The 10,761-nt window shown below is 34.4% G+C and overlaps 1 protein-coding gene across 2 annotated transcripts in view; it reads right to left on the bottom strand.

Moving 5' to 3' along the window:
• Positions 1-439: 439 nt before the first annotated feature.
• LOC144964549 (3-hydroxy-3-methylglutaryl-coenzyme A reductase-like) overlaps positions 440-10,761 on the bottom strand; it is a 42,028-nt gene continuing 31,706 nt past the window's right edge. For both annotated transcript variants that reach the window (XM_078898968.1, XM_078898969.1), the window contains exons 17-21: positions 10,593-10,699; positions 10,033-10,237; positions 8,126-8,284; positions 7,159-7,313; positions 440-5,415 (exon numbers count right to left, since the gene is read on the bottom strand). In XM_078898968.1, coding sequence (XP_078755094.1) covers positions 5,310-5,415; positions 7,159-7,313; positions 8,126-8,284; positions 10,033-10,237; positions 10,593-10,699 — 732 coding nt within the window. In that variant the 3' untranslated portion in view covers positions 440-5,309. The remainder of the gene's footprint in view (positions 5,416-7,158; positions 7,314-8,125; positions 8,285-10,032; positions 10,238-10,592; positions 10,700-10,761) is intronic.

Here is a 10,761-nt window from a genome sequence, read left to right as displayed (position 1 = left end):
GGAGGACTGGATACATACCTTGCGTAATTGATCTTTTGATTTCAGAGTGATGGCATCTTATTTTCTAGTCTAAATATATGCTGGTCATCAATAAAGATCATCCATCCTCACTATTTAACGTCCCGTGATCCTAAGAATTTGCCATCCTGCTACTAAAATAGTTAAGCCACCATGTGAATCCATATGAAACATATTCATTATTAGTACCCTGAAGTACTGGTTACATAACATTTTCAAGGAGTTTGGAACCTGAAGAGGAGAAGGTGTGAAGTCACTACTTCTCTGACCTATTAAAAGCTATCCGACAAAAAAAGTATTTTGGGGTGTTGAGTCAAATGTATAAATTAAATTAGAGGATTTTTTTAAAAATTACGAAACACTTCAAACACTTGATGTGATAAACATAAACAACAACAACAACAAAAACAAAAACTATTAATAAGATTGTAAATCATTTTATTTTCGATTCAACATTTGATTTCTTCTGTTTTAAATATAGCTTGCTGACAACTCTTGACATATAGGATAAGCTCAAGAACTGAAAACCTAGAAATTTATTTTGATTTGTTTTATTTCTTCTTTAATCATTTTGCCATACTTTCCAAAACACACAAAATAATTAATTCATACCTTATTTTTTTTTAAAACCTATTCGAAATCAAAACACAGGTTGCGAGTTGGTTTTCATTTCCTTACTTAAATGCAAATGAATGAGACACTACAGACCAAATGCATAATATATCAACTAAAAATATTATTAACATTAATCATTTTAGGTTTAATATCCACAATTCATCTCCCATTAATGCAAACTAGGTGCTGTTCAATTTAAGGTCCCTACAAAACAAAGTATTGCATGTGGAATGATTGAGAAACAAGCCTGATGCCTTTGTCTTCATCACCTTCTTAAAAGATATCTTATGGCAGCCAATTTAAAATACATTGTATCAATTCTTAAAAACTTGTTTTCAGGACAGAATTATAAAAAGTTAATAGGATTATTATTATTTGATTATAGGACCATCCCGACAGTGAGGAAGAAGCTTTGTCTCTCAAATAAATAAAACTATTACTTCTCTCCTCCTCCTCCTCCTACTACTACTACTGTTACTACTACTACTACTACTACTACTACTACTACTACAACTACTACTACTACTATTACTACAACTACTACTACTACTACTACTACTACTACTACTACTACTACAACAACAATCACTACTAATACTACTACAACCACTACAAATACTACTATTACCACGACTACTACTATTACCACGACTACTACTATTACCACGACTATTACTACTACAACCACTACTACTACTAATCGTGCAACCATTACTTTTACTACAATCACCACTACTACTTCAAATAATTATGAATATACCCTCAATTTAAACAGCACCCAATACTTTCTTCACAGTCATGCAAGAAAATAATTAATCTCAGTAGAAACATAACTAGTTATCAAACATATTCAAATAGTTGTCATCATATCATCGGAAAAAATATTTTCACCTTAACGTCCCAATTCAGCATGAACCAAGATCGCAGTTAGTTTTTGATTATCTCATAAGCAATCTCGAGGGTTCTGACCAGTTGTGTGTGGAACAAGGAGACAAAACTAAAATAATAAAAAAATTATTTCCGAGACCTCCTAAATTTAGAATTGCCAAATTTAGTTACAATGGTTTGTAAAAATTACAATTTTAAGTGAAAGCTTTTGGTCATCACTAAAACATTGTAAATTCTTACACATCAGGAACAGTGATGGTTAATTAATTGATAATCAACAAAATTTTGGAAAATGAACTTGTCAACTTGTCAAGAATTGTTCGTAAAGGTCTGCAGGTCTGAATTACATATCAATATTTACAAATCAGGGTTGCTAATTCATGGGGCAAAATTCCACAGATCTTTTTAACTTTTACCCAAAATACACCGGACCACCACTATCTGAACACTGGACTCCAGTAAAAAGACATCACATACATACTTTTAATAAATGACATCATAGTTAAAGATCACAATTGGTCGAGAGTGATTTTAACTCAAAACTTGTATCCTGGCGCTTACTAGAAGTTCCTTTTCATATTGGCTCAACTTCCGTAAGGTGAGCTTTCGGCCTCCTACACCCAATAATTGGAAAATATGTGGAAGTTAAGTAAGTAATTACCTGACTTCTGTAAATATATGGAAAATCAGCAACTCTGTACAAATAAACATATAGGAGAGGGGGAGGAGGGGCAATCAGGAAGAATCTGACCTTTTTAATATCCTTTCTTTTATGAGCAGTGAACAACATGTAAAACTTGCTCTTTTGTAAAAGGCGTATATCAAATTTACACTATATTGATCACAGATTAAAGGCAATTTACATCATATGCATGACGGCTTTCACGAATATTCACAATTAATTTCACACCATATTACAGATAAATAAAAGAGCTTCTCCTTTCTATGAGAAAAAAAACAAACCAAATTGCTACTAATTTTTGTTTGTTATTTAAGGGTTTTACAGTGCTTGCAACACATTTAGCTCATAACAGCGCAAGTAAAAAGGAAGAAAATTGGATAGTGAAAAGATTCTAAATGTACAATTAAAAGGACTTGAGGAAAAAGTAAGACAAAGTGGAGTGGTTCAAATGGGGAACAGCGATGTAGAAGCCAAGAGCACACCATCAATGTACTTAGTTTGAGATCACCTACATGTCTCACCCAGACGCCAGCAGAAGATCCCACTAAGAAGAATACACTCGAATGCTTACATTATACAAGTGAGATGATTTATAAGGAAATAAATATCATCTCCTAAAACAATTACTAAGCATTTGACTGTTTCCCTCCCAGCCAAGCACCACGGTCAGAGCCATGGCAAAACCAAGTAATCTCATTCCAAGACAAAGACAGAAAGCAAATTGGAAAACAGATATAAGGGGATAAAAGACACAGTAAGTGCCACCCTGCCCACTATGGGAGGCCAGGAACCCCACCCAGAAATTGCCATTAAGACAATTTGTGTATTTAGCATTATTTTAGACAATCTATCTATTTACAAAAGTTAACAAAAGAAGGAATTATTCACAGGAGACTTATAGTGGAAGTTTGGAGCACCTACTTGGCTCAAGGAAACATAGATTACAAGGACAGTGAATAAAGAGATAAAACAATATGGCATAATGCATCAAGGCGGAATGTGTCTATGGCATTGGAAAATAATCTAGTCAGTACATGATATTGATATGATAAGATGTACGTTTAACATAATGTCACACTGACCAAATAAATGCATGGAAAAAAATATTCAAAGTACTTAAAACCTATTATCAGTTAGATATGTGTTAAACGAGCTGGTTTCATGTCTAAACGTGTGAGAGTGAGAGTAAATGATAGATATATAGATAGATAGATAGAGAGAGAGAGAGAGAGAGAGAGAGAGAGAGAAGAGAGAGAGAGAGAGAGAGAGAGAGAGAGAGAGAGAGAGAGAGAGAGAGAGAGAGAGATGTGGGGGGGGGGGGGGGAAGGAGATGAAGAAACCACAATGCTTCTCTTTTAGGTGGTCTGACATGACAAGAGGGGAAAATAAAGAATGTATAACACAATTTGAAATATTATAATCAACATGGAAACAACAATACAATAAAAATGTACAAACATAATGCCATGATATTTTCGCTGTCAGTTCTTATATAAAACTCTTTTCACAACAGCCTAGCTATTTACAATTGACTGTGTGTAGAGTTTGAGTTAATTAATATCAACAAAGTGTTTGAACTAGTTATATGTAAACAAAGAAAATACTTTTGTTACTTAACTTATGTAAGTAATTGATACAGCTCATTGATTTTTAACTCCAACCAGTTCAAAGAGGTATTGTGGTCAGCGATACTTATTTGCACAATAATAATCATAAATAAAGAGAAGAAGAAAAAAATTATTATAAAGACTAGAAATTGAATTATGATAAATGCAATCCAATTGTTTGTTGTTTTTCTTTTTTTTTTTCTTTTTTTTTCTCTCTTCTTTATATTATATCAGACGAATAAGATGATAAAATCATTGCTTGCAATGAGCTGAAGATGTAAAAACAAAAAACGACAAATGACTTATTTTGTTGACTTTTGTTAGTTTAAAAAATCAGTTTTAGTGTGTAATACCTTTTCCAACAAATTTTACATTATTAAAAGGTAACACTGGTCAAATTCTGGTTTGTGATATAATTAAATGAGATAATATAATGGCCTTAAAACTAAAACCAGTTAATGTAGTCTCAAGTGTCCTGTGATCTTCCCATTTAAAGACAGGTAACTTCTATGTCATACACTTGCAGGACTTCTTGAATTGATTTATGATACTTTTTCTCATTGTTTATATCTACTGTTCGTGCTATGAAATGGAAAGTTCTTTGTAATTTCAATTGATGTCATATAGTGAAAAGAATTTAAGACATCAATGACCAAACGCCATGCAAAACAATAAATAATAATTTTGATGAATTGAAATTCATCCAATGATTTTAATGAACACAAGTAAAATCAAAACATTTCTATCCACCATTTCAAATTCCATTTTGTAATGAGGAAGCCCTTAAAGTTCAGTAAAATATTTTATGTCACACATTAGAAAACATAACTCAAACTTTGCATCGAATCCAGTCACAACACAGTAGGTTAACACAGACTTGGCAAGTAACAACTGTCAAGAGACTTCATTTTTTCATATTCTGATCCAGAATAAAGTTTGTTTTTTTGTTTTTTCATTTTCTCGAACAAAAATTCATATTTTCATTTCAAGATGTATGATGCAATCACTAATTTACTAATAATTCCCAAGACTTACGGAATAGATCAGATGATCAAGAAGTAAGAGGGAATTTGGACCTATATCAGTGGTCTGTAATTCAATTTTAGTTAGACTTGTTTTGTCAAATAAGAGACTACTAAAGGGCTGTTATAAATCCCAACAACAGACCTGTTTTCTTGTCAAAAATACATCATTCCATCATCAAAATACAAGACAACCGAATAATTTCAATCAATCATGCTACTTTTTGCTCAATTTAATTTTTTCATGTTCTAAATTTACTCATAATTTGAGTATTTAAATAAGTCACTTCATACTGTTGGCAAGCCTGCAACCATTATTTTAAAAATCCAAGTGGTATCTTTGATTTGGATGTGTCATTCTCCAAAAGATACCTTCACATTTAATACATCTTTGTATTGAATACCTTATGTATCTATAATAATATACATGATAAAGATTTACAGGGGGTGGGGGGGAGGAGAAGAATATCTCTATCTCTACGATGCTTTGTCTGTGCACATGCCAGGGGCAGTGGCTGCATGACGGAGAGCAGGGGGAGTTTCTTCCTCTTTGATTGTTGTGGGGGCCATGTTTAGAACAGATCTGGAAAAAAAAATTATTTTTTTTTTTCTTGTGAGCATTAAGAGAGCAATATCCACAAATTGGTTTTAAGTGATGTACTTATGTTTTTATTGTCAGAAGGTCCTGGGTCAAGTCCCGCAGTGAGCGATGCATAGTTGAGTTCCTAGAATAGGCTCTTTATTCACATTCTCTCACCGTACTCAAGTGTAAAATGAGTACCTGGCTGTTAACGTGTCTTTGTCGGAAAAAATTGAAATATCGCCTAACTGACACCATGTCTCGTCCTACAGGTTAAGGCTTGCTGTTGGCTTGAAACCCCTAGTAAAGCGCTTTTAGCATGTTAGTGGACATTGCGCTGTATAAACGCTAAAGTTTGTTTTTTTAATTGGCTGAAGACGGGTTTTGAGCTCTTCCGTGGTTGGTGTTTTGTTCTGTTATATTCAATTTTGTTTATTGCTTTTTACAGTCCACAATTCCAGCAGAATAGTATCACTTAAATTGTGCACAAAGCGCTTTACATGAGGTCCTAGGCCAAGAGCAAACACTATACATATAAGGTGAAACATGACACAGTTACATTATTTTTCAGAAGTTGTGATATAGAACAGATACTTATTTTACACTGGGGTATAATGAGAAAGTGCAAGCAAAAAGCCTGCCAAGGACTCAATTCAGTACCATCTACAGCAAGACGCGATTAGGGACCTAGAGATCACAAGCAGAGTGAAATACCACAAAAAGGAACCAAAAAAAAATATTAAAAAACAAAAATAACAAGACAATAAATGCTTATGTAAAAAATTCTTAAAGAGTAACAAAACAGGACATTAAAAAAAAAAAAAAAGAAATAAATAAACTAATTACACAATCATGACTATGATATACATAAATCTAAATAATTATAATTTAATATATCGAGGGTGTCACTCTCTGTCCATGTAATTGGTTTTGACAAAATTCTACAAGAGATACAAAAAAAACTAACTCTACATGCTCGTGATCTGAAGCACTATCCTTCATGTTTTGTTAATATGAGGTATTCATACTGCATCTAAAACATCAACAATGAGTAGAGGATTGCAGTAAAAGCCTTTTGAACATTATTTGCGGGGATGTCCATTTCTACAATAAACAAAAAGCCTGAAAATTGTTCCTGTAAAAATGGACCATATATGAAAATATTTCGTGCAAAGCTTCTCTTCATCAAATAGAATCACCCTTAAATCATAGAAAAGGATTAATATCTTTCTAGCTTCCCCCATACCAACCAAGGTTAGGTCAGCTGGAAGATTTTAATGAGCTGGGATTTTTTCTGGTTTTAAAAGGGCAACACTGTAATAGCTAAGAAACAAATTCTAATTTTCTATTCCAATTACACTGTCAGAGAACGACACCATCGAAATCAAATCTGACGATAAGCACCATGCTCTGAACTTCTCCTCACCCCTACCCTTCCATTATTTCACATTCATTTGTATCATGACCATTGTTGAGTTTTACAGCTTGAGTCCAATGAGTAATAGAAAAATGACCAATTAATAACAGATAATCAATGACTGTCTTTTATTACGATTTTTACTTCATGAGTAATATTTGTAAAAACCTGCTTTAATGAGCATCAATTCAATGTTTTAACATAACAAGCAGCAATAAAAACTGTAACAAGCTTAGAACAAAAATATTGTCAGCAAAAAAAAATCAACTGTAACTATTTCATATAATGAATGAGCCATCCATAACAGAAAAAAAATGTTTTCCACCAACCTGTTGTGTTTCAAGTGAGATTTGACCAAGTGGCCAGCAGCTAATGCAGACATCAAAGACAGTTCTCCTGCCAACACTGAGGCACATATTATTTCAGCTAGGGTACGGGCATTGAGCCCTGGTTCAGCTTCATTGGAACCATTCACTCCAAGCATCTATCAGCAAACAAAAAAAGTATAATTAATAAATAAAACTGAATAACAGTCTTAGAAATGTGCCACTGAATTTGGCCAAATTACCCTTTAAAAAGCAGTCTATGTTTAGATTTGATAAATAAAAAGTGGTTGATATCATTTTATCTTCAATCCCTTTGCTTTGGGTAAATTACCATCTTAACAAATCGTGAACAACTCCCAATATCATTTTAGACTTCATAAGAATTTTTTCTTTCTTAATAGAGCATTTATATTGCGCAATATGCAATAAACCTGCTCAAAGTGCTTTACAAGGGGTCCCTAACCATGAGCTACACTTAACATGTATAGACATAACACCTGTTAGGCGATAATACAATTTCTTTTTCAACAGAAACACGCTTTTAACAGTCAGGTACCCATTTTACACCCGGATACAGTGAGAAAATATGGGTAAAGAGCATTCTCAAAGAACTCAATTATGCTCCCCTCAGAGCAGGACTTAACTCCTCGACCTCTGGACTGAAGGCGGGTGTCATATCACTAGATCACATAGTGGGAATGATTAATTCAACGATGGAGAAGTTATCTTAAATGTCATAAGGGGGTGGGGATCAGTTGTTGGAGCAATCCTTTCAAAAATGTGAGAAGTGATTTTTTTCCAAAACCTCAGCGTTGTTGACACTTGTGACAACAAGCAGCATAAGACAGAGTATATTCTTAGGAACCAAGCTCTTGGTGGCTATATTTTTTTTTATTTGTAAACATTCTGTCATGCATCAGCTGAGCTCTTGTAAAGAAACCCCTAAGGAACAATGAAAAAAAATCCTCACTTTAAGACAGGAAGACTGTGGTGGTAAGACTGTGCCACCCCCTACAGTTCCCACTTCAATGGAAGGCATCGTGCAGGTGATATGTAAGTCATCATGGAAAGGTCCAGAGGGCTCCATCATCACTAGGCAGTTGGAACTTGTCACATTCTGTGCTGGGTCCTAGCAAATGATTGTATTATGAATAGAAAAAATACAAAAGTAATAGGTCAGAAAACTTCATTGATTTATCAATTGATTGCAATATCATGCAAAATATTGTCTTCTCATCTTGAAACTTCACTGGGAGTTTATTGTAATATAGTTAGTGGTGATCGCCTAATTTAGGCGAAGTGGGCAATTAGACATGGTCAATTGAGTTAAAAAGAATGAATTTTTTTTGTGGGTGTGTGTTTTGTTTTGTTTCTATTTTTTAAAGTATTTTATTTGTGGTCTTATTGTTTATTATTTCAAGTATAAAAAACATGAAAAAATACTTTTTAAAAAACGGGAAGGGAAAAAAAAAAAAAAAAAAAAAAAGGGGGGGGGGGGGGGGGGGGGGGGGGCAGAGGTTTTTTTAATGTTGTGAATTTCCATATTCAATATGGAGATAAAGGTAACATTTTATTATGCGCACACAAACAAGCACAGGGAACCGGGATCTGTTGATTGCTTTATAGAGAAAAATGAATCTATTTCTGTTTGTTTCTTCTTCATGTTTAGGTTGAGATAATTTTTCAAAAATTTCTTCCACATTAACCAATATGCTGTTTTTCTCTTTGCTCATAGCACAGTGTTACATTGTATTTATTGCCTCCAGAACTTCCTTTGAAGATGGCTCTTTAAACGGCTCCTCTTCCTCCTCATCATCATCTTCGTTTTGATCCTCAGTCATCATTTGCCCCTTCACTTCCTGAATATCAAAGCCTGTCGGCATTTCTGATGTCTTTGTCAGAGGTGGACGGCAGATTGGGGATGGAGGAAGAAACGGGGGGGGGGGGGGGGGGGGGGGGGGGGCTAGCAACGGACAAGTAAATGACGGATTGTAGACTTGTGGTAAAACAAAGGCACGCTTGAATGTTGATAACTTGTCCTCTGTTAGCCAACAGAAGTCAGGGGAGGGAGGGGGCATGGCCTCTTTTCTTTATGTCAAATGCAGCTGACCACATTGTGAAATTGTGCGGCAGTTTTGGAAGACTGAAAATATTCTTTTTGTCAGAGCGGACACTTATGTGGAATCCGTTTTTAGAAGGGAGCATTTAGAGTTGTGTTTTACAGGGCAAAAATTCTGTTTTACCAAGAGAGTGGGCAATTAGTTGAAAAGGGCATTAAGACGGCAGGCAATTAGGAAATCACTACTGAAGTATTGTTAAGTAGCCATTGTATGTTAAAATCAATTATAATTCTTTGAGTTAGTCAAATACTCATTTGAAGACTTGCTGGCAACATGTTTCATGATTGATGGCAAAGAATGGAGAACAGTTATTTGTGCTTACTTTTACAAGTCTTTAAATGATTAAAAGATTAATCATGTCACATTGTTTGCTTCTACTATTCACAGTAAAAATTGAAAAGGGATTGGTACGTACTGCTACATTCAATATCTTAGGAAGGTTTCCCAAAGTGAAAATGTGAAGAGAGAGAGAGAGAGAGAGAGAGAGAGAGAGAGAGAGAGAGAGAGAGAGAGAGAGAGAGAGAGAGAGAGAGAGAGAGAAAGAGAGAGAGAGAGAGAGAGAGAGAGAGAGAGAGAGAAGAGAGAGAAGAGAGAAGAGAGAGAGAGAGAGAGAGAAGTAGAGAGAGAGAGAGAGAGAGAGAGAGAGAGAGAGAAGAGAAGAGAGAGAGAGAGAGAGAGAGAGAGAGAGAGAGAGAGAGAGAGAGAGAGAGAGAGAGAGAGATAGAGAGAGAGATAGATAGAAGGGTAAAAATGTTACCTGTCCAGCAGCGATGTATATGGCAGTAACAATGTTGGATGCATGGGCGTTGAAACCACCAATGCTGCCTGCCATAGCTGAGCCAACCAAGTTCTTGTTTGTGTTTAGTTCAATTAAAGCAGGTACTGTGGTTTTTAACGTATTTTTCACAACAGTAGATTTGATGATAGCCTCAGCCACCACTGATTTTCCCCTCCCTTCAATCCTTCAAATAAAAAAAAGGAAATATTTATTTTGAAATTGCAATTGTAAAGAGAAACATTGTCAAACAGAAAAAATAGAATGAAGATTCAGTACGTATGAAGTAGCTTTGCTCATCTCACAACTTAATATTGTGGAAAACAAAGTGCATTAAATAATAATAAATAATTAAAATTTGAGATCGTTTACAACTTTAAAAATTTGAATTCATTATCATTTTTTTCTTTTGGTATTTGTTTTAAAAATCATTTATGTTTGATATATTTGTCAAGCCATCACAAAACACTTTTTTTTTTGGAGTATGTATCAATTCTCAAGAAATAATCACAAGACAATAAATGCACAATTTCTAAGTTTACCAGTTTATTGCCGCTGGTTTTTTGTCTGTACAGTAATTTCCACTCAAACTAATTATTTCTGTGTCAGGGAAATGTTCCTGGAGTTTTGCTAAAGCTTTTTCGGAACCCTGTAGAGAGAAATATATGAAATTAGGAAATGACTGAAAAATATCATATACAAGAAAAACAT

The sequence above is a fragment of the Berghia stephanieae genome, chromosome 2 (assembly GCF_034508935.2).
Source record: "Berghia stephanieae isolate SIO BIC M18660-M18661 chromosome 2, UCSD_Bste_1.3, whole genome shotgun sequence".
Taxonomy (NCBI): Eukaryota; Metazoa; Mollusca; class Gastropoda; order Nudibranchia; family Aeolidiidae; genus Berghia; species Berghia stephanieae.
The sequence above is the reverse complement of the archived record's forward strand: the minus strand, read 5'-3'. Positions and strand labels throughout refer to the sequence as shown.